Raw genomic sequence first — 24,723 nt, 5'->3', positions numbered from 1 at the left:
AGCTACTCCAGATCTGCTTTGCATCGGTAAGGACCAGAAGCTGAATGATATTCAGATCACTTCAGTGGCTTAACTAAGTTCTTGGGTCCTTTTCTTAGTGTTTTAAGCAAAATAAGCCATAGATTACATTCACTAAACTTTTGTTCTTTATAGGTGGCTTCAAAGGCTATTAGATAATAAAATGATGAGCAGATCTTGAAAAGGAGCAGAGATTCTATGCTATTCATTAGAGTGATATTTGAATGTCAATAAGTGTATTTTACTTAAGGAGAGTATTGTAGTAACAGTAATTATTAGTATAATTACAAAAAACATAGCATTTTTACACTCCTTTATGATTCACAAAGAATTTTAGACACAGTAAGACACATTTATTGTTCATTTTAATATTATTTTATATAGAACTTTGCTCCCAACAATGCTCTGAGATAGATATTTTAAGCCATGAAGCACCTTAGATTAAGTGCTAGATTTGGAAGAAAAGTGAGAGGATCAATGGGGACAAATATTTATTAAATGTTTACTATGTCTTAGACAATACCTCATTTTTGAGTCATGAGCTTTGAGTTACAGTGAAATATGCCATGGGGTGTCCACATTAAGTACTTCATTAATTTATGTGAGTCTCTGATAATGGGAGAAATATTAGATTGCTAAAGGAGAGGAAAACTGACCCAGACCAGTAATAAAACAGGTCAAAGCTACCATGCTGACTAGAATGTCCCTGTGATTTCAGCTTATACTAAAAAGGTCAACACCGTTTTAGAAAAATGGCTAGATAGATGGATCCATTTTTCTGAAAGAGAGAGAAAGAGACAGAGAAAGAGAAAGACATAATATAATGTGGAGTAGTTAGGTGGCATAGTGAATAGAATGCCGAACTTGGAGTCAGGAGGACTCACTCATCTTCCTAAATTCAAATCTGACCTGATACTTACTAGCTGAGTGAGCCTTGAAAGTCATTTAGCCCTGTTTGCCTCAGTGCCTCATATGTAAAATGAGTTGGAGAAGGAAATGACAAAGTCTTCCAGTATCTTACTCAAGAATATCCCCAAATGAGTCATGAAAGATTAGACATAACTGAAATGACTGACCAATAACAATAAAAAGGTAATATAAACAATTTCCACAGCTTCATCAAGGCCAGTATAAGTTAATCTGGTCATAGGGCACAGAGTTCTAACCCTCCTGTGACCTGCTGATCTGTTCCTATATTTTTATTAGTCTAGCATATGGGCCTATCATAATCTTCATTAAAACTATGTAATAATTCACCTTAATCCTTCTATGTGGGTCACTAGTAAAATTGCAATTCTCTAAAAAATTATCTATCTATAAGTAACTTCTATACTAGTCAGAAATAACAGAAAAGATAGGTCAGTCATCTCCCATTATTTGCAGGAGGGTATAATGATTTATATACACTTTATACATATTTTCTCTTGAAATGTCTATTTCTTATTCCATGCATTTGTAGGCAGTTTCTGTATACCTGGTTGGCAATTACTTTTTCATAAATTCCACTGAGGTTATTATCTTCTAGCCCCGGTTTTTTCATTTGGAAAATCAATGACCAAATAACATGTGATTAGATATTATTTTTATTGGTTCCTGCACATATCATGGGATATTTTGCAAGCAGTCAACTTATCTAGCCTCTCTACAATTAGGTATGGGATAGCTTTGTGTGTTCTATGAAGGCCCAGGTATCTTAGTGTGATTTAGGACATATGAAAGTCTGAATAATGAACATCATCAGCATCATATTACCATATTTTTCTTTTGATATTCTTCCAAACTGAAGACATAGGTAAGTAGTAAACTTTTTTTTAAGCCTTTCTCTCTTAATAGGAATACTGGTCATTAATTTATGTAGTCTCTTAATCCTCAGAAGGCTTAAATCAGGTGGAGACATAGGATGGCTTTTGCCCAAACATGAGCAAGTACACATCCCACAGCATTGTTTCTAATGTACTTGCACACATACAGAAAAAAAGTTCCATGTTAGCATCATTAAGATTTGTCTTTGTGTCTCAATGTAGGTAACATGTTCATCTAAATGCCAGTGCAATGTTCAGATTTTGAGTGCCCCACATCAGGAAGTAAAGACTTTTATGACAACCAAAGCTTACCTTTCTTTGGAGTGTCATACTTTCAAAGTCTCTGGTTGGTTTAAATGGATTCATAGAGAAAGTCCATACACTGACATATACTTTTCCCACAATATTTCAGCAACTATGGAGACCTTTCTTTTCCTAGTTGAGTGTGCTTGATCATAGTTAGGAACCTGATCTATTATGACCAAAACATGACTTTAGAATTTTTTGTTTCATTCTAAAGATATGAAGTCAATAAAGGTAAGGTCCAGAGCTTTGTGGGTATTTATAGTATTAAAGAAAGCAGCATAATCAGGTAATAAATATATTTTCTGGCACACAACTAAACATTCCATATATGAGACCATCTTGAACTAGTAAAATTTGTTTTATAATAATTGTAGAATGCTTTTTTTGATCCATATATCCCAAATTATCCTGGATAGCTTTCTTGACCATAAAGAGCATAGAGTACTTTGATGGAATTGGCTATTTCCTGTTACCAGCTGTGACATCAGTGATATCTTGCATACATCCTAATTGCATAGATCCAATCTCTGTCATTGTTTTAATAGTAACTTATTTTATAGAATTGGCACTTGAAACTTTTGCCATCAAAACCTAATAGCATGAATAATTTCACAGTGTCCTTCATCAGCTGTATTATTTACCATCTCCACTAATCATTTAGAGACAACTGAGACCAAGAAGATTTGTGCAATGAAGCAAGATTCTTATATATTTCTGGTACACTGTCTATTAGAAAAAGACCTAAAGTTTCAACTGTCCTGCCATCTGTGTGCTGTCCAATTTTTTGCCTATAGATTTTTTTGCTTATAGATTTTACTATTTCATTTTTATTAACAAAGCTTTGGTCCTCTATGCCTCCCTTGATAGTGTAGCTGCAAGAAGATTAATTTTTCCAGAAGAAGTAGTAAATCTTAAATTCTACTATCTCTGCCACTTATTTCTGACAAAAAACAGCCATTTTGGGACTTTGCAGAACATAAATCAGTGCATTATTGGCACTCAACAAACAACTCTCTTCAATCAATATATGGCAACACTGGCCCATTTATTTAGCATTTATGTACCAGAAACAGACTGACACACTGGATTTATTTTTTTAAGGCAATGAAAAAGTCTCTGCCTCAAAGAGGTCAAATTCTAATGGTGAGAAACAAGACCAAATATTTACGTACATATATGGTGTAAACAAAATTGATAAAAGATTAATGAGCACAAAACATACCACATGTAAAAGCCTACATAATTTTTTTTATATTGAATTAGTCTCATAGTTGAGGCCATGAGATTTGACCCACTCTGACTAAGAATGCATCTGGAATACTTTCAGGTTACTTTCCCATAGTATTCAAAACTAAATCTCCTGAAACTAAGTATTCATCTTTTTTCATTACTCTAATGAATTAATAAACATACTCATGTAGTATCTTTTATGGATCAGGTCTGTGACAGGAGCTAGACTATGAACAGAGACCAAAAAATAACACAAATGCTTGTCCCATCAAACTCCATTGGATAGAATTTCTTCTTGACTCTTACCCCTGGCTCTGTGATGACTACTCAGAAAAAAAGATTATGCTCTTGAGGGAAGTGAGGGTATCTTATCTAAATTTTTATATCTCCCAGTATCTGTCTAGTATTTTGCTTTTCTCAACCTGGTCATTTAATAAATATTTTTGCTATCCCTCAGCTTCCAGGAATGAAATGGTACCAGTGATATCCCATGGATTCAAGGAAACTTTCTTATTCATTTTTAAAGCAAAACCCTTATACTTCATTGTATGAGTGACATTTTCACCTTTCTTATCAATAGACCAGAAGGAAAAAATAATTCACCAAGCAATGCCTTTCTTAAAGGATCCAAAATATTCAGTCACTACTAAAATAACTTGGTTTTGTTTTGTTTGTTTGATGAGACAATATGGGATAAGAGTTGGAAAAGGAAAAAAAAGGGTAGCTGGTTCAATATTTACAGTACCAGGTAATTTACATAATCTGCATTGAAGTCTTTCTTCACACAGCCATTGGCTGTGTGTTCACAAATACACCACTTAATTCCTTAATGATACCAAAGAATTCTCTCCATCTCTAATTGGCAAAACTACTAATGATCTACATTAGTAATGACAATTAGAGTCCTTTATGCCAATTAAATTAGAGGATTTTTATCTAGTGGTATACAGGATAAGGTACTGACCAAGAATTGGGAAGATTTGAGTAGACATGCTATCTCAGACTATTATAAGGTATGTAATATGTGGAAGTCTCTAAAATTCCTGGAACCTTGGTCTCTCAAAAATAAAACTGCAGATGCTAATAAAATTTTCACAGAGTTATAATGAAGCTAAATAATGATTATATATATATATATACATATAAATTGATTTGAAAAAATTAAAACTGAAGGTGAAATATGAACTTCAGAAAATTCTCATGAGACACATACAAACACACTGAGGCAGACAAACAGAAAGAGACAGAGAGGAACAGAGACAGAGAGAGAGAGAAAGAAGTTCTGCTTGCATCTTAAAGCAAAACTGATGAAATTCTGAGAAGTCCTTGTTACTTAATGTCTTCTTGAACATGCACAAACAAAACTCATTTAATAACACTTGGTTTGTATAAATTAAAAATGAACCATTTTTTGAGAGGCATCTGTCTGCCAGTGCAGAGAAACACAGATATGATTAAAACAAGAACCTATTTAACCTGTAATTTACTTTTCATTATTCTCTTCACAGCATCCTTAACATCTTTGTTTCTCAGGCTATAAATCAAGGGATTTAGCATAGGACTCACAAAAATATAGAAAACTGCTACAATTTTCCCTTGTTCTACAGATGTCTCTGAGGGAGATCTTAGATACATGCAAAAAAGAGTCCCATAAAACACAGTAACAGCTGTCAGATGGGAACCACAAGTAGAGAAAGCTTTCCGCTGGCCCTCAGTGGAGCGGATACGCAAGATGGCTATGAAGATAAACATGTAAGAGATAAGAATGACTGTGAGGGAGCAGGTGAGGTTGGAACCAGCAACTATAAACATGGCAGTTTCTTTGATGTAAGTGTCTGAGCAGGAGAGGACCATAAGGGGTGGGTCAGCGCAGTAAAAGTGGTTAATCTCATTAGGGCCACAGAAGGATAGACGGAGCATCAGGATGGTTTGTATCAGACCATTGACAAAGCCATAGACATAAGTTGCTGTGACCAGGGAGATGCAGATGTTCTTGGACATTTTGCTACTATAGAGCAGTGGATTACAGATAGCCACATAACGGTCATAGGCCATAACTGTGAGCATGTAATAGTCTGTTATCACCAAGGCAATGAAAAAATGAAACTGTATGAAGCAGCCAATATAAGAAATGGTTTTTCTTTGTGACAGAAAATTGACCAACATCTGAGGTGTGACATTGGTGGAATAACAAAGATCCACAAATGACAAGTGACTGAGGAAAAAGTACATGGGAGTTTGAAGTTTGGGATCAGTCCTGATCAGTGCAATCATGCCCACATTCCCACATATAGTGATGAGGTAGATCATTAAAAACAATACAAAGAGAATGGACTGCAACTCTGGATGATCAGTCAGTCCCAGGAGAATGAACTCGGTCACCATGGTGTAGTTTACCCCTGACATTTTGTTCAAACCTAAGAAGGTAAAAAGGGAAAATAAATATGACTTTTTTACATTTGATATCACATTTTACTTTCACATGACTTCCATGCTTTCTTCATCCTCAGTACTTTCTTACATATGACCCACAGAGAACTGGAAAAGCAAACATTTCCTGCGTATTTATAAGCACCTGATTTATTCTAGAACTCAATATTTTAATGATCTTGAAATTCATAATGACTTAACATAGTTTATAACATCTACAAAGATTGATATCATTTTAAGCTGAAAAAATAAATGCAAAGTGTGAAGGATGACAGAGGTTATATTCAAACTGTTCTCTCTCTCAATAATGTCACAGGATTGTCTTAGGTTCTAGATGATACATTTTCATCAGAATGTTTCTGAGCAAGAAAACATGCAGATATGAAAACTCAAAATAGTGAATGTCATCAAGATCTTTCTATCAGGGAATTAGTTGAAAGAAGTTGCAATTTTTAGCTTTGTGAATAAAAGAGGAAAAGGATGACTTCAAAAATCAAAAAGGTTGCCTTTTGGAAACTAAGTTATAGATGCATGAAATTATAGAATTTGATAGTTGAAAGAGACTTCAGAGACAACTGGTCCAATTGAAAATCAAAAGGAATTACCACACTAAAATGCCTGACAAGTCATCATCCAATGTTGCTTTAAACATCTTCAAATATGGGGAAATTCCCCTTCTAGATGTAGCCCATTCCAGTTTGGAAGAATGAATGCAATCACCATGGCATAAATAATAAAACCTTTCTCCAAAAAGTATCTAAGAAAGTGTTTCTTAGGAAAATTCTTTTGTCTATAAATTATTGAAAATGAACATAGGCTTTTATGCCATTGATTTCTCATTTCATCTCTCTTCTTTCTATTATGGCAAGATTCTTTGAGAAGATTCTTCTCTATACTCAATGCTTCTTCTTTCCTTTTCGCTCTCTTCTCTACTCCTTACAATCTGGTTCCAAGCTTATCATTCAACCAAAATTGACTTCTCTGCAAACTTTTCTTAAGATTTGTTTGCCATTACACTTTCTCAGTTCTTGTTCTTCTCTGATTATTGCCTTTCAATCTCCTTTACTATATTTTTGTTCAGGCCCACATTCATCAGGTGTAGCTATTCTGAAGGGCTTTATCCTGGGCCTTATTCTCTAGACCATTTTTGATTTGGTAACATCATCAGCTCCCATGAATTCTATCGTCATTCCCTATGCTAATGTTTCTCAAATTTTGCTATCCACTTCTAACCTCTCTTCTGACTGTTCCTCCTTCCTTTCCAAAATTGTATTGGACACACCAAACTCAACTTGTCCAAAACTTAACTTGTTATCTTTCCTCTGAAACCTCCTGCTATCCCAAACTTCTCTAATACTATTGAGGATACCATCATACTGACAGTCACCCAGGCTTATACCCTGTATGTCACCTGTTGCCAACTGCTTTGAATTTAAGCATCTTTCATATTTGCTCTTTTCTATTCTGACACTGCCACTCCTGGTAGAGACCTTTGTTTTTTCATGCATGGATAGTTCAATAGTCCTCTGAGTGATTCTGTTGCCTCTCCCCACTACAGTCTATTTTCCACTCTTCTGTCAAATGGATCTTCTTAAGTTCAGGTGGGAATTGTCACTCCTCCCAACCCATTCAGTAAATTTCAAGTTTCCTTTAGCTCTAAAACTAAATATAAAAACCTTTCTTTGGCATTCAAAGTCCTTTATAACCAATCCTCTGCTTATCTTTCCAATCTTCTCCCTTATTTATCCACACAATTTGCAATGTAGCTGCACTAGTCTTGCTCTTCTTAGACTAAGACACACCATCTTGATTCCACACATTTTTACTGTCTGTCCTCATCTTTCCTCCTGGCTTCCCTGATTTCCTTCAATTCCAGGGTAAAAATCATTATTTCTAAAGGAATCATTTCCAATTCTCAAGGCCTTAGCACTTAAACCTAATGCTTTCCCTCTATTTATCTTCAATTTATTTATAAGTAACTCAGTCATTCATAGTTGTTAGCAGGTTGTCTCCCCCATTAGAACTGTTTGAAACTTCTTGAAAGGAGAAACTTTTTTTTTTGTCTTTTTTTGTTTCAGACAGTATCTGGTGAGTAATAACTGAGTGACTGATTATTTGCTTACATCTTAAGTTACATTTCATCTATCACTTTCCTGACTGTCGTTTATTATCTCCATGCTTGGGATTCTCTCCCTGCTCACTTCTGCCTTCAAAATAAACATTTCTGCTACAGGAGATCTTTCCTGATCTCAGTTCTAATTGCTTCTGCTGTCTTCAAAATTGCTTTGTCTCACCTTCCTCTATATTTTGTATATAAGTAAATAGAGTGTGAGAGAGAGAGAGAGAGTTCCTCTAGTAAAATATGTATGTTCCTTGAGAGTTAGGATTGTTAAATTTTCATTTTAATGCAGAGCCTGAAAATCATCATAATTCAATAAATGCTTTTTGAATGGTAATTGCTTATGTTAGATTTCAGTTCAACCTCCTCAGTTTACATATAAGACAAAGATCCACAGTTATGAAATTACTTACTGAGGATCCTCTATCTAATTAGTGACAGAAGTACTGGAAATGCTCTTCTAGTAAGAGTCTAATCATTTACCCCTTTTATTCTAGGTTGAAATGAAATATTTTAAAAACAGAAGGCTACCAATTCTCATTTTAATAGCACTTTAAGCTTATTATAGTGACTTCTCCATAACTCTTCACTGAGATTAGTAGCAAGAGTATTAGAATCACTACTTTGTAAGTGAATTTTCATATGTTATATACTTTTCCCCAAAATACAGAGCTAATATGGGACTGATGGAAATTGAAATGCAAGTCTTCCTAGAGGATACTTCTCATTACACACTGATTTTTTTAACCTTTACAATCCACATCACCAAAATTTTCCTCTTCACTTCATACTCTATAATTCTTGTCTGAAACAAAAGCAAATGAAATCTGAAAGCAGAACTGTATATGATTTACACTGAACTCCAGAGCCTACAGATTTTCCAAACCTACCTATGAAAGAAGAGAGATCTCTCCAAGAAGGTAGTAAGACAGTGGCAACTGAATTATGTTTATGACATCGTAGTCACTTTGGGACTGAATCCCTGGGGTTCAATTAGTCTCTTCCCCTCGATGATGTATCAGAAAGATTGCTTATTTCTTAATATTTCACAAGAGGAAACAACATTGATTTTCCTAATGTATGGAAACTTTTAAAGTTTTTGATTATGGGTTTGTTTGGTGTTTTTTTTTTCCCTATTAAGAAATGGCCCATAAATGATTAAATTTTCCTGTGGATGATACAACAAAGGATCTATAAAATGGGATTGGTGATACAAACTAAATTCCAGGGTAGTTGTGTGAATAAAATAATATTTGTAAGGCATTTAGACTGGTTCCTGGAACATAATTGGCATTATATAAATGGTTGTGGTGCTTGTTCTGTTATATGAAAACAGAAAAAAAGTATATTGTTGCACTAATTACTTACAATAAATATATTGGGAAGGGAAAGAAATAGAAATCAAATCAGTCAAGGTAGTGAAGGATAAAGGGATTGGAGACTGAGAAATGAGGAATAGAATAGGATTAAGAGGGATGAGGAGAGATTGAATGTTAGGAAATTATGTTGCATTACACAGTGTAATGATCTCTGGGTATGGGTGAATGAAGGAAAAGTGGGATATGAGAACACTAAAGAACTTAGATGTAAATATATTTGATGACAATCAAATCTGTAAAGCAGAGAGATGGAATTTCAGTGGTTAGCAAGGACATGTAGCTAAATATTAGTAGAATATGGGCTATGTAGAGAAGTGTATAATATCAGGAGATTGAAAATTTAAGAAGAGGCCAAGATGTGAGAAGATCTAAAAGTCAAAAAAGGAAACTAAGTTGGAGATTAAATGCTGATGTGACTGTACAGGGATGAACAAATATTAATAATAATTAATGTTCAAAGGAGAAGGGACAGCTGGATTACAGTGGTAATGGGTGAATCTCCCAGGAATCATGATGTAAAGGTTTACCCAAGTCTGAAATGATAACCAGGAATGAAGTGTCATCTAAGGGAGGTCTACTCTTTGTAAGTACAGGTAGATGGATGGAGTATGAAAAGAATTACTGAAATTTCAAAGGATACTATGGAAGGGATAGACAGAGATGTTTTGGAAAGTCAAAAAAACTGAGGATGATGTGAGAAGAAGAGGAGTTTGGGGAAAATGTATTCCTTCATCACCAGTGATTATGTAGAACAGAAATAAAAACAGGGGAGAGAATTTTCTAACTTTTGAGGTAGTAGTGAATAACTATTGAATTGGAATGCTCATCTTCTCTGCTTTCCACAGATTTACCTGCTGCATAAGTGGTAGTGTTGTGAGGATAAAGTCAGAAAATATGGGAAGTAGTTTTGTTTTCTGTTTTATTATGTTTTATTTACAATAAGACAGTAATAGACCTTATTTATCTGTTCTTCTAAGCTGAGCTTGAGGGTCAGTTTTAATTATTGTTATAAGAGATATAAACAAAGAAAGGAGATACCAACAGAATAGTTTACTAGGACCTAACTCATGAGGAATATCAAACCTAATTAGGGTCAGCCAGCAATATGTGATTATGTATAATTATCTTCAAGCACTCATCAATAAGGACAGCAGAGCTACTAGAGTAGAAGTAATAAAGTTGAAAGAATTAACTCCTGGGTCTTGTTGACCAAACTCTTACCCTAAACCTGACATTGAAGTCATGTGGATTATTTTTATAAAAGAAAAGACAAGAGAGTTGAAATAAGAGGTGAAAAGAATATTCTGTTCCAGGCATAGGAAGCAATATGAGTTAAAACATAAAAATAGAGTGATATTAATGCTGGATTAGAATTGGAAGAGTAAATAAAATTTCCCAAGAATGGTGATTTAGTAGCCACATTTATATACAAATTAGAATTAATGTCTGATTCTCAGCAAAGCACAGGGAATAATGTGAATGTACTGTGGAGTCTACAAAGACAGCCACTTTTGTGATGGTAAAGATTCACATGGATACATAAACAGTGGCTTGGTGCCTTAAAGTACACAAAACACTCATGAGTACAATTGATATTTTATTCTATACATTTGACAGATGAGAAAATTAGGTTCCAAAGAGATAAAGTTATTTTCCCAAGGTTACATAGCTAGTAAATACCAAACCTTAGATTTTAATCCAGATCTCTTCTTATTTCAAGTCAGACACTCTTTCTATGATCCACATTGTCTCAAAAAGAGAGGAACTACTAGGAGCTTGGGTGAAGGAAATGCTTCTTATCAGTACTTGCTAGGAAACCAGCTTTCAGATAAGGATTCTTGAGTTAGATGATGAAAGATTTCTACTTATTCCCTACATTCCAAATGGTATTTGCAAAATTAACATTGTCAAAAATCAAAGTAAGTACTAACAAACTTGTAATATAAAGAGATAATTGTAGTATGGAAGGTGCACAATATCAAACAAAGAAACTTTAAAGACTTTCTCATTATTAATTATTAAAAAAAAAACTTCACAACAAAAGAGAATTACCATCTTCAGAGGATTTTTTTCCTCATATTTTAACATAATGACATTTTATTTAAAAAAAATACAGAAGTGAGTGCAAGGGACAATGTTGAAAAATTATTCATGCATATGTTCTGTCAATATAAAAACTATAATAAAAATAAATAAACAAACAAACAAATAAATAAAACATCATCATCAGTACTGATTTTTACAGGATCACACATTCAAATATCAAAGTACCCTTTGGAGATATCCAGTCCAATTAGCCCATTTTAAATATGAAAACACTCAGGCTCTGGGAGATAAGATGAAGTAATCAAGCTCACACAAATAATGATAAAAGAGGCTTTTAAACCTAGGTTCTTTGGCTATATAATCACTTCTTTTCCCACTGCCTCATTCTTGCATATAAAACCATATGATTGAATTCAATTTTATTGAGATCCTCTTCAGTACACTGCCATGCATTTTGTCACTTTCCCACAGGAGCTTCTTTTCTTTTATTTTGCTCATTGATTAAGATATGGTGGCCATTGTATTGCTTTTCCTTTTGTGGATGATTTTTCCAAAGATCCTCCTAAGAGCATCTTTAACATCCTTGTTCCTCAAGCTATAGATAAACGGGTTCAACAGAGGACAGAGGAAGATACAAAACACTGCAATGATTTTACCCTGTTCCACTGACTTCTTGGTGGCAGGCCTCACATACATACAGAAGAGGGTGCCATAAAACATGGTGACTGCTGTCAAATGGGAACCACATGTGGAGAAGGCTTTGCGCTGTCCCTCGGTGGAACGAATACGCAATATGGCAGCAAATATGAAAATGTAGGAGACAAGAATGATTAAAAGGGAGCTTGAGAGGTTCATGCCTGCAGAGATAAGCAAGGCTGTCTGCTTGACATAAGTGTTAGAACAGCTCAGTACCAGCAAAGGCGGGTCAGTACAGTAGAAATGGTTGATGGAATTAGGGCCACAGAAATTCAGATGAGATGTCAAAGTGACCTGCACCGCACCAACAAGAGAGCCATGAACATAAGGAATGGTGACCAACCAGAGGCAAGTGCTCATGGACATCTTGCTATTATAAAGTAGTGGGCTGCAGATGGCCATGTAGCGGTCATAGGCCATCACAGCCAGCATGAAGTACTCAGTAATGACCAGAGAAATGAAGAAGTGACATTGGGTCAAGCAAGCAACATAGGAAATGGTTTTCTTCTCAGATAAAAAATGAGTTAGCATGAGAGGTGTAACATTAGTGGAATAACACACATCCACAAAGGCAAGTTGGCTAAGGAAGAAGTACATGGGGGTGTGAAGGCGAGAGGTAATTCTGATCAATGTAATCATTCCAAGATTTCCTATCAACGTAATGAGGTAGATAAACAGAAACACCACAAAAAGGATGGGTTGCAACCCTGGCCGACCAGTGAGGCCGAGAAGAACGAATTCAGTGACTTGGCTGCCATTTTGAATTTCTGTCATATTGATGTGATGGAAAAGCCTTCGGTGTCTATCAGCTGTATAGAAGTCTGAGACCAGATTGATCCATTCATACAGGCAATAAAGGATTGTTCTTTGATCCTGCTGTTGATAAGATAACAGAAAACCATTAGACTTGTTAAATTAAAATAGAGCTGTGTATCTGCCTTAATATACTAATGGTGCTTTCAGAATTATGACTGGGAATTTATATACCTGAGGCAGTTTGTATAAAATATAATGTAGACTAAGCAGCATGAATGACATATTCAAATTAGTTTTTTTTTTAAGACAAAGTGGGATAATCTGAGGACAGAAGGCTCTGGAAAACTCAAGGTATTTCCCTTTGAAAAGGGAGATAGAGATCCTGGAATACTGGGAAGTCTACTATGGATTATAAAGTATTGGGACACTGGACAGGAGTTACCTGGAATTAAACTTAGATATAGCCCATCTTCCAGTGGCTTCCTATTTTAGAATAGGGAATGGAATTGTGATATTGTGTTTTCTTTTGGGTTAGGGAATTTCCAGAAGAGGATACTCCTACCAAAGTAGATTTGCACTTTTTTTGAAACTGCTTGTTAAAGACTCAGCTTCTTAAACTGTAAGTTACAATGTTATATTGAGCCTAATAATTGAATGTAGAAGTCATGAAATTATGATTTAGTTTCAGTAACTGTTTTCTTTGTATATTTATTTTCTATACTTGAAATGATATAAATTTTTTGGGGGGGAGCAAAAAGGCATCATGAATGGAAAAAAAATTAAGAAGTCCCTAGTCAGCTGACTATGGTGTGGCTGAAAAGCTAGGACCCTGCTCTGCTAATTCTGAAGGAAAATATCTATCCATTAAACCATGCAATTCTTCCAGGTAGAGGATTTTTATTTGGCTGATTAGCATTGCTAATTAAAAGTAGCTAGGTAGCACAGTGAATAATTCCAGGTCCTGTGGAGACAGGAAAACTCATTATCTTCAGTTCAAATCTGGCCTCAGACACTTACTAGCTGTGTGACATTGGGCAAGTCACTTAACCTTGTTTGCCTTAGTTTCTTCATTTGTAAAAATGTACAAGAGAATGAAATGTCAAATTACTCCAGTATCTGTTAGGAAAACCCCAGATGAGGGTAGGATGACTCTCAATTCACTGAAATAACTGAACAAAAAATGCCAATTAGAGGCTAAAGTCAGTTAATTTTCCTTGAGGAGTGACAATTGTTGTTGGTCCCCTCTTCAATCCTAGAGATAAATATTGAGACAGATATATACAATATATCTTATCACTTTCCTGATCTCTAGTGCTTTGCCTATTAAACATCTCCTAATATGTAGTCCATAGGCATTAAACTCAACATATTCAAACAGAAACCATGATCTTCTCCTTCAAAACTCCTTTTTTCTATTTCTAGTACCTCTATATCTACTATACAATTATGCTTTTAGAAATTGCCTAAATACTTTTATTTTATTTCCTCTCTCTCATTCCTCACATTTAATGAGTTGCTATCTTGTCACATTTTATCCTCACAATAATTTTTTTTTTCTTTTTCTTATTCTCTTGACCCATCCATTCAGTTGTTAGATGTTGTCTTTTTGACTTCCACATCCCTCTAGTATTCTTCCCCTCTCCATTCTAAAGGCCCTCAGACTCATACCTGGTCTCTTACCTGGACTATTAGATTAGTCTTTTACTTAGGCTGCCTACATGTAGAATTTCCCAACTCTAATCCACATGGCTGTCAAAGAGATATTTCCAAATCCCTGTTGCAACTACATCATTCCCTTCCTCAAAAATCTTCAGTTTCTCCCTATCACCACTAGAATAAAACAAAAATTCCTTAATCTGACATTTACTAGACTCCACAATCTAGATTCATCTTAAGTTTTAAAATTATCTAAATGAGGGCAGCTGAATGGTGCAATGGATAGAACACAGCCCTAGAATCAGAAGGATCTGACTTTGAATCCAGCCTCAAACACTTAAGACTTAGTAGTTGTAGAACCCTGCATAAGTCACATAACCCCAATTGTCTCATCCTTCCAGAAGCTCTAAATTTATTCTCATGCATTCCAGTCAAATTGTGCCACTTGCTTTTGCCATTCCTGTGTCCCTTTTCTCTCCCTTTCCACAATTTTTCTCCAAGCTAACAATATATTGCCCTCTTATGTCTACTTTTTGCAATTCTTCCTTCAAGATCATTTCAAATGATGGATTCTAGAGAAACCTGTCTTTATTCTCTTTCCACCCAGTTTTATTGGAACTCATTGCCTAGAAATTACATTGGATTTATTTTTATCTTATTTTATGTACATATTCTTATCCCCAAAATAATTAATAGACTTAATGTAAGCAATTGCTTCATTTTTTCACTCCAACTTTCATTTTTATTATATTTTCATGATGAAATTCACAGAAAATTTCTTCATTTTAAAAAAGGGTAATGAATAAATATTATAAATAGGCAAACAATTAAAGATTTGCACAATAGAGGCTGATGGGGTAAGACATTCTTTTTTTTTGTTTCTATAAAATCCAGTACAGTGTTTGAATTTGTCATTTCTTTCTCCCGCTCATTTTACATATAAGGAAATGGTACAAACAGTGTTACGTGACTTGCCCAGAATCACATAGTTAATAAGCATCTAAGGCTAAATTTAAAGTCAAGATCAGTCTTCCTGTCTCCAGTACCAGCGTTCTATCCACTGCTCTATTAGCTGCCCCTGGAATTAAATGTGTAAAAGACCGAATATATTTGGCAGAAAAGACAGATGGAGCAGGATGAATTCTATAAATGTGCCATTAAAAATTTCTGTAACAAATTAATAATGCTAAGCATTTAGACATAAATTTATAAAGACTATCTCATTTGATATCTCAACAGCTGTGGGCAGGAAGAACCATTATTATCCCCATTCTACAGCTGAGGAAACTGAGGAAGTGAGAGTTTAAGCAATTTTTCCAGAGTCAGAAGCTTCTAAATATTTGAGTCTAGTTTTGGACTCAAGTCTTTTTTACTCAAGGTAAAGGATTTTTTTTTTCCTGAGTCATCTAGCTACCTTTAATTGAATTAATTTGTTGACTTGGCAGGGGCTTAACACGCCTGTCAACCTTCCATCTAGCAATAGAGACTTAAAAAGCAAAATTCATTTCCTAGTAGAATATCCATAAATATCATATCAGTTTACATTTATTTTAAAATCTACTACTCAACATCAATAAAAAAGAACAGATATGTGAGTAATTATTCCTGAAAACCAGCAACTAAGTTATCTTGTTCTTCATGGCAGGGGTGAACCTTCACCAAATTGAGCACTCCCCTCTGATTAACATCTCAAGAGTAATCAAGAATGCTAAAAGCAGTTGTAGATGCTGTTGTTGAAAAATATAGAAGAAAGCAACTTATGAAATAAGATTCCCCATGATAAATTCCAACAAGTGTGACCAGAAACCCAGAGCAGATCATTCCAGATATCATCACCATTATCCTCTCCCCACCTAGGTATGACTATGGAAAATAGAAAGGTACCACCATCACTTGGCATTAATTTGTGGCAGTTGCTAACTTTCTCCCATTTGTCATAATCAAAAGTTGTACATGTAAACTGGTTAAGATATGATTAAAAAATTGAACTGTACTAGCTTTGGTTACTTTGTAAAAATCACTTATTTAATCTAAACTTGATAAATAAATATAATCATAATGATTGATGATCATCTGTTTTAATATTTAAGCTGAAAGAGACCTTAGGAAGATTTCACAGATTAGATTTAAAGTTAAACTGGAAATTTAAATTAAAGGAGGTCTTTGAGCATAAAATGCCAAAGCCAGAAAATGATCTTAAGATATAGGAAGTTAGAATTGGAAGAGGACTTAGAAATTAGAATACTAGTAAAAGGATAAATTGTCCTCGAAGCTCCACTTATATTTCTGCTAAAATTCTTGTTAGTCAAATTCCCGTTTTTTTATCTTGCCAGAGGAGGGTCCAATTTTACAATGACATTTGTCTTTGAAAGATTTTTATCTTTGAGGCCCAGTGAATGTGAAAGACTTATTCAATAAAATCATTTTGTCAATACTGTAAAAAAAAATAATAATAATTTTTTTCTTATGATTTTATTTGAATATAGAAATCACTGAATTGAAGGGTGTCATGACTCCTAACAAAGATTCCCCAAGAAGCTGAAATAAGGCTAATTAGCCCTGATTTCCTAAAGAAGAATAATGACTGAGCCTACCTGTGAAAGTGGAGATTGCTCTGGGACCACTGGGAAGAGGAAGTGAGGAAAGAAGTTTTATACCCATACCTTTCCCTTGGAGAAATGTTCTCTTAAGAATTTCTTATTAGTTTCTTGATGATGTAATTAGAGTCATCAGGGGAATTAATCCTTTACTGTGAATTGTAACTTTTCTTGTTGTTGTTCTTGTTTTCAGAGTGAACAACCAGATGGACAAATGAATATTTTCCCAAGACCTTTTTGGTGCTTTCAGAAAATTGTGGGTTTGTATACATAGCATTTAGAGGTTTCAAATTAATATTTCCATCAAAAAAACATTTATTATAAAACTACTGTGTATTAATAATGGCTTGTGATAATACGGATACAAAATGAGACAATTCCAAATATCAAGAAACTTTTATTTTCCACAAGGGAAATGCCTTGTTTGAATTTATGTGAATAAATAAATTCACAAATAAACAAACAAAAAAACAAACAAACAAAAACATACATATATTTATATATCTCCACATATGTATATATCACATATGACATGTGTGTGCATATATATGTATATTATATAATATAAACAGAATTAATTCCTAGGTAGTTGGTTAAATGCAAAATGGGAAGTTGTTCAAAGAAAAGAGGAAGGGTTTCTTAAAATAATAATGACAGTAATCTTTTAGCAACATTTCCATTTTTACCTTAAAGTAGGAAAATAGACTTTACAATGAGACATTACCGTGAGAAGACAAGAACATCAATTGATGTTCAATTGAACAGTTTTGTGACTGTCTGGGATGCCTATTTTGGTCTTGGTCAACCTTGCTTTGGTTTGTCATCCAAGAGAGATGACATGGGGTTTACTTAGGGTATCATTTCTCTATGATAATTCTTGTTCTGCAATTGTGGATTCAGGGCATAATTGCCCTATAAAGAAGGACCTAGAGAGAGTCTGGGATAATTCTTTAGAACTTTCTAGGAGAGTCAGAGCCAAGATGTTGGAGTAATGGTAGAAACTTGCCCAGTCTCTTCCCTAAAATGCTACAAATTCATTATTTAAAAATGAGTCTAAATGGATTTTAGAGCTTCAGAACAACCAAAAAGATGGAATAGAATATTTTGAAGTTGAAGGCAATTTGAAGGCTCAGCAGAAAAGGTGGGAGTCCAGTGTGCAGCCCTGGATCCTGCGCCAATCCAAACCAGTCCTGTCCTCTGAATCAGTGGCAGTTGTAGCAGCTTCTAGACCTTTCAGCTCAGACACATGGAACAGGACCTGAAAGGTCAGCAGAAAAGGTCTGTAGAACTAGAGTGGGATCCAGCATGTAATTCCAGCAGAGGCTTAACCCTTGTCCCAGCTCCAGTCCAGACTCAACTGTCATTGAGGCCAAATTCTGGAACTTCCAGGTTAAGAAAAAAATATTGTAAGCATCCAGAAAGAAAAAAAAAAATCAAGTATAATGGAGCTATAATTAGGATAACACAAAATCTTATAGTTTCTACCTTAAAGGACTGAAGGGCTTGACATATGATGTTCTGGAAAGCAATGAAGCTAGGATTGTGACCAAGAATCACCTACCCAGCAAAACTGGGTATAATCCTTTAAAGTAAAAGGTGGTCATTCAACAAATCTGGAAGTTGTGAAGCATATGTAATGAAAAGACCAGAGTTGAATGGAAAAATTGATTTTGAAATACAGGTTTCTGGAGAAGCATAAGGAAGTAATCAGGAAAGTGATATCATGCGGAACTTAAGAAGGTTGATCTCTTTACATTTCTACATGGGAGGATGATGTGTGTAACTCATTAGAAGATTCGCATAATGACAGTTAGAAGGAGTGTATGTAGACAGAGGGCATGGGATTATGAAAGAATAATATCTTTTTTTTTTTAAATGATGAAATTTAGGGATGAAAAAGGAATTTACTGGGAGAAAGGGAAAGGAAGAAGTTGAATGGTGCAAATTGTCTGCCATAAAAAAGTCAAGAAAAAGCTTTTACGGGAAGAGGGGGAGAAGGGGAGTGAGTAACCCTCATTTTCATCTGAATTGGCTGTAATAATAAATAATATACATACACAATAGCAGGAAATTTGCAGGAAAATAACCAGGGTAATGGGATATGGAAAAGACAGGGAGGGTGATAAAAAAGAGAGTATATTGGGGGAAGGACTGATCATTATCAATAGTAAAACATTTTTGAGGAGGGATTGGGTAAAAGGAAAGGGAGAATAAATGGGGAGAAATATAATTAACAATAGTAATTATAAAAAAAATTCAAAGCAAGTTTCTCTGATGAAATATTGTTCTCTGGGAAATGATGATCAGGATGTGCCCAGGAAAACAAAAAACCTAGAAAGTTCTTCATGACATATATTGTCTATAAAGTAATAGCAATGTTCTGGGATGACCTGCTTTATTTTATATCTATCTCCTTACTATATAACAGCATAAATATTGGCAAAACTACATACTAGCTATCCACAGATATGACATGCCATCTTCTACAACTTTGTGCTTATACAAAAAATTCTTCATTTGCAAAATTTCCTTCTAATTTATCTTCCCTGAGAGCTCAAGTGAAATGGCATCTCCTCTGTGAAGTCTTCCTAATTCATTCAACTACAAATGCTTTATATATATATTTGGGGAGGGAATTCTTGGTATTTATGATGGGTTTGTCTATTTTCAATGCTTGCATAATGGCATCCAACTCATTTTGCTGTGTACAGGTGTAAGGTGTAGTGAATACATTAGAATTGCCCAATTGTGGGGAATATATAGCTTCTTTATTTTGTTTGATAGCATCAGTGAACACATTAGGGCCTTTAAGTGAATGTGTTTTCATTTTTGTGGGAAATGTCTATTGCCACTGTTCATGGAATGTCAATTGGGTCAGGATTTTTCTTGTTCTTACCTCTCCTAACCCTAATAAAATGGTGCAAGTTCCCTGAGTAGCTATTAAATCAATCCAACCTAGCCTTGTCTAAGCTAACTCATATAATTCCTATTTTGCCTGCTAATTGGATAATTCTGAGCAGTGTTTTTCTTGCTATTTCAGATGTAATGTCAAAATATAGTGACCTTTTTGTCTTTGAGATATATATCTGTGATGACCGCGTTAGTACCCTGGATACTTTAGAATCATCCAGAGTCACAATCTGCAAAAGTCCTTGATCTTTATTCTTTGTGGAAGTGAACAGAATGGCCATATGAAGTGAGAGGAATTGAGACATAAATCTGGCCAGGAGTGACTCTGGCTCTCTCACTCCACCCCCTAAATCCTCCACCCAATCTCCTATACAACAGATAAACTTGCAAAGAGTAGTGGGCAAGGCCATTCTTTCTCCAAGCATATACTAATAGAGGATTGTCTAATTGGTAATTAGCCTTAAGTGTTTGGACCTCAGTGCATCTGCTCAGTTTCAGCCCATTATATATATCCATTCATAAATGTCATTGTTTTAAGGTTTAACTCCTATCGGTTGGATAGGAGCTAAAATAACAAAGCCATGTAACCTTTTTGAGGAAGCACCTTCTGAGTGCTTGTTTTTGCTGTTATTTGTATTATCTACTTTAATGCTATCAAGGGCTTCAGGAGTCTTTGTCCTGCTAGAATCTAACTGAGGATCAACCTCAAGCATTTCATACAAAGGAAACATCAGTGTTGGGTATACAAGCTTCGTGTCCAAGACATCGAATATCCCTAATCAATTTTTGGACCTGACTTAATGTGTGTACCTGGTCAGTCCAAAATCAGGTGATTTTTTTATATACACCTTCCAGCTAAACAGTAAAATCCAAATAGCTAAAAGGGGGTAAGTCCAAATCATTTCTGATGACATTATTAAACCTAACTATTTTAATTCTCTTTCTGTCATTTGTAACATCTCCTCCAACTGTGGATGACTAGGCAAAATATCATTCTTATAATGGAGGATGACTGCATCAGAGTAGTGTTTCTTTATCTTGTTAATAAGAATTGGCATATGGTATGACCTTCCATGAAAATCTCTTCACAGGTCCTTGAAAATTATATGTTGATACTAAGAAAGCAAATCTATCCCTGTCCTCAGGATGAAGGGAGATAGAATAAAAGCAATCCTTAATATCTATTATCCAGAAGGGTTATTTCTTGGGGATCATGTTTGGGGATAGCAAACCTGCCTGTAAAGAACCCATATCTTCTAGGACTGAATTTACTTGTTTCAAGTCTATTAACATTATCCATGTATCAGATTTTTTCTTTCTAACAAATACAGGGGAGTTCCATGGGCTGTTACCTCAATGTGTCCTAATTCTAATTGTTCTTGTACTAATTGATGGAGAGCGGCTGTTTTTTCTTTAGTCAGGGGCCATTGCTTCACCCATACCAGTGTGTCAGTAGTCCAAGTCATTTTTGGAGCAGTGGAAGCCGCAGCAGCAATGACCTCTCCTAAAAATCTGTGGTGATTTTCATGCCTAATTGGTATAATATATCCCTGCCCCATAAGTTAACATGCAAGCCATCTATTATTAAAAGAAAAATGGTTCCTGTCTTTCCATCTTTTTGCCAATTTATTGGTTCAGCACACATCAAAGCCTCCTTACTGGCTCCTATCCCTGCCACTCTATTGTTAGCTGAAATCACAGGCCATTAAGGTGGCCAATGAAAAGCAGCCACCACAGCCCTGTATGCTCCAGTGTCTATTAATTGTTCAAACTGTTGGTTATTCAAAGTAAGGGTCAATATTGGCCAAGTGAGTGTGATAGCCTTTGTAAAATATGTTTGTACAATGGCCTCTGAATTTGGATCCATCTATGGAGCTAATGCACAATTATTATTATTTGTTTTAACTGTAAGTTCAGGTGGAATGACTATTCCTTGAGCTATACATTGCCTCTTTTTAAGATAAATTTAAATATTGTCAATGTTCATCAGAGTTATAGACACAGGCACTTCCTCATATATTTGTATAACTGGGATAGCTAATGCTTATAGGGATAGTGGAGGATTTATAATAAAAACATAACAACAATAAAAACAAAACAAAATAAAAACAAAACAAAAAAAACATAAACAAAACATAACAAAAGTTCCTATGAATCCTTATTTGTAAACTGAGTCCTTAATCTGAGTTACAGCTTTAAAGGAAAGTGTTTCACGTCTTCACCGCTCTCTGCCTGGTCCAGAAACAGCACAGATCAATGGCCTATATCTCTGGACATCTCTTGAAGTTGTCTTGACCACATGGCTTGTGGGAAATGTTTGATTGCAAAGTGACCACTCTGGCACCTTTCTTTTCAAGTTCCTGTTTTCAGGCATCACTTGAAGTGGGCCATTCTAGTTAAGGACGTTAATTACAAGAGGTCTTTGATCTCAGAAACAAGATGAATGAGGTAGGAGACTCATGGGTTGTGAAAAGAGCTACAGTTTATTATGTTGTACAGCCTTGTTTATAAACATTCCTCAGTTAGAGATAAACACTCATAGTTCCCTCAACTGAAATATTATTTGCATAAAACTATGAAAAAAACCTACTATAAAAATGGTATCATGAGATTTAATGTGAATAAATAAAAGTTTCATTTTTGTTTTATTTTTCAAAATTTTGAAATAATTTAAAGAAATTTTAAAGGTAAATATGCACTTCATGAAGATACAGTTATAAATGACAAAAATGTTTCAGGCAAGTTACCATCTTCCTTATATTTTATTTTGTTTTTATTCTTTTTTTTATCAAAGATCAAGCAATTTTTTTTTCTTTCATCCATGAAATAGAGAAGAAAAGAAAAAAGAAAAAAAATTGTAACTAATGTGGATTTTCAAATAAAACAGATTTCCATAGTGACCACATCCCAAAATGGGACTCATTCTTCATGTCTAGTTAAACAAATGAAGTTTCAAAAAAGGCAAAATGTTGATGTGTATAACCCCATAGATATAGCATTCTAAAAATGTCCTTTTCTGCCTTAGATTCCCCAACTATAACATTGATATAATAATAACACTGTTTCATGAGTCTTTGAGATTAAAATGAGATAATATTTGCAAAATACTAAAAGAGAGTTTCTGACACATGAGAGGAAATTAATAAATGCTTGTTTCTTTTCTTTTTGGGGGAGAAAGGCACCTCACTGAATCAGATGCCTTATTTGCAAAATGAAGAGGGTAAGATAATTTTCTTATGTAAATCCTATAAAATTCATCCAGCCATTTTCATGAAAGGTTTTTTTTCTGGAATACTTTTTTCATGGCCTCAATGACATCCTTGTTTCTGAGGCTATAGATCAAGGGATTTAGCATGGGACTCACAAAGGTATAAAAGACAGCAATCACTTTGGATTCTTCCACAGACTGCTCAGAAGGAGGTCTTAAGTACATGCAAAAGAGAGTTCCATAGAATAGAATGACAGAAGTCAGGTGGGATCCACAGGTAGAAAAAGCTTTGCGTCTACCTTCAGCAGATCTGATTCTCAAAATGGCAGCAAAGATAAAAACATAAGAACAGAGAATGGTGAGGAGAGAACTTAAGAGAGTAAAGCCAGCTACTATGAACATGGCCATTTTTTTGACATAGACATCAGAGCAGGACAGTAACAGGAGAGGAGGGTCGGCACAGTAGAAGTGGTTAATTTCATTGGGTCCACAGAAAGACAAGTGAAAGGTCAATAGGGACTGGGAAAGGCCATTCAGGAAGCCATAGATATAGGGAACAATGACTAAGCAGAGGCAAACATTCTGGTTCATTTTGGTGCTGTAATGCAGAGGGCTGCTGATGGCCACATAGCGATCAATGGCCATTGAAGCAAGAATATAAAATTCTGTGATCACCAAGGCAATGAAGGAAAGACATTGGATGAAACATCCTGCATAAGAAATGGCTTTTCTCTCTGAGAGGAAATGGACCAGCATCTGAGGGGTGATATTGGAAGAGTAACATAAATCAACGAAGGAAAGATGACTGAGGAAAAAGTACATGGGAGTATGGAGTCGTGGGCTCTTATGAATCAGCATGATCATGCCCACATTCCCCACCAGAGTGATGGTGTAGATAAGTAGAAAGATAATGAAAAGGATCTTCTGCAATTCTGGATCTTCAGTTAGACCCAGCAGGATGAATTCAGTTACTTCAGTATAGTTTGGAGGAGACATTTTCTCATGTTCTATCAAATGGGAGATGGACACATTAGAATTATTAGAAGGGACTTAATGAATATGAAAGCAAATGCTTATATCACTTTAGAATGTTCTACTGATTATCAAGAATCACATTTAGCTTTTTAACTTCTCTCTTTTTTCTTTCATTCCTCTTTCTTCTAAGTCTGTCTCTCTTGGTCAAGGTCTATTTCTCTGTCTTTATGTCTGTCTCTCTCCCTCCCTTCCTTTCTCCTTCCTTCCTTTTCCTCCTCCTTTCTTCCCTTCCTTCATCTCCCTCCTTCTTATCCTGCTTCTGCTACTTCTAATTCTTCTTTCTTTCTCTCTCTCTTTCTCTGTCTCTTTCTCTGTGTGTGCCTCTCCTGTTTCTCTCTGTCCATCTCTCTCTTTCTCTTTTGTCTTTCCCTCTCCCTCTTCTCTCTCTGTCTCTCACTTGATCTCATCTTGATATTCTAAGAGAAAAGACCTTGCTACTTTTAACATTCTCTATTGCCTGCTCTAAATTCTCTTTCAGCTTTAATATTCTAGAAACATCATAATGAAAGAGAAAATGAAAATTATCATAATAATA

The 24,723-nt window shown here is 35.0% G+C and overlaps 3 protein-coding genes across 3 annotated transcripts; all 3 read right to left on the bottom strand.

Moving 5' to 3' along the window:
* Nucleotides 1–4,823: 4,823 nt before the first annotated feature.
* On the bottom strand, nucleotides 4,824–5,762 carry LOC100918237 (olfactory receptor 1030-like). Its single transcript, XM_003773907.1, has one exon. It carries the CDS (start codon nucleotides 5,760–5,762, stop codon nucleotides 4,824–4,826), a length of 939 nt encoding a protein of 312 aa, XP_003773955.1.
* Nucleotides 5,763–11,831: 6,069 nt separating this feature from the next.
* On the bottom strand, nucleotides 11,832–12,800 carry LOC100918498 (olfactory receptor 1030-like). The gene has a single exon (XM_003773908.1). It carries the CDS (start codon nucleotides 12,798–12,800, stop codon nucleotides 11,832–11,834), a length of 969 nt encoding a protein of 322 aa, XP_003773956.1.
* A 10,413-nt stretch (nucleotides 12,801–23,213) lies between these two features.
* Nucleotides 23,214–24,161, bottom strand: LOC100926859 (olfactory receptor 5M10-like). The gene has a single exon (XM_003773862.2). The coding sequence runs from the start codon at nucleotides 24,147–24,149 to the stop codon at nucleotides 23,214–23,216; it is 936 nt and encodes a 311-aa protein (XP_003773910.1). The 5' UTR covers nucleotides 24,150–24,161.
* Nucleotides 24,162–24,723: the final 562 nt, after the last annotated feature.

The sequence above is a fragment of the Sarcophilus harrisii genome, chromosome 6, assembly GCF_902635505.1.
Source record: "Sarcophilus harrisii chromosome 6, mSarHar1.11, whole genome shotgun sequence".
NCBI lineage: Eukaryota > Metazoa > Chordata > Mammalia > Dasyuromorphia > Dasyuridae > Sarcophilus > Sarcophilus harrisii.
Note: the sequence above shows the minus strand (reverse complement) of the source record. Positions and strands in the feature narration are given on the sequence as shown.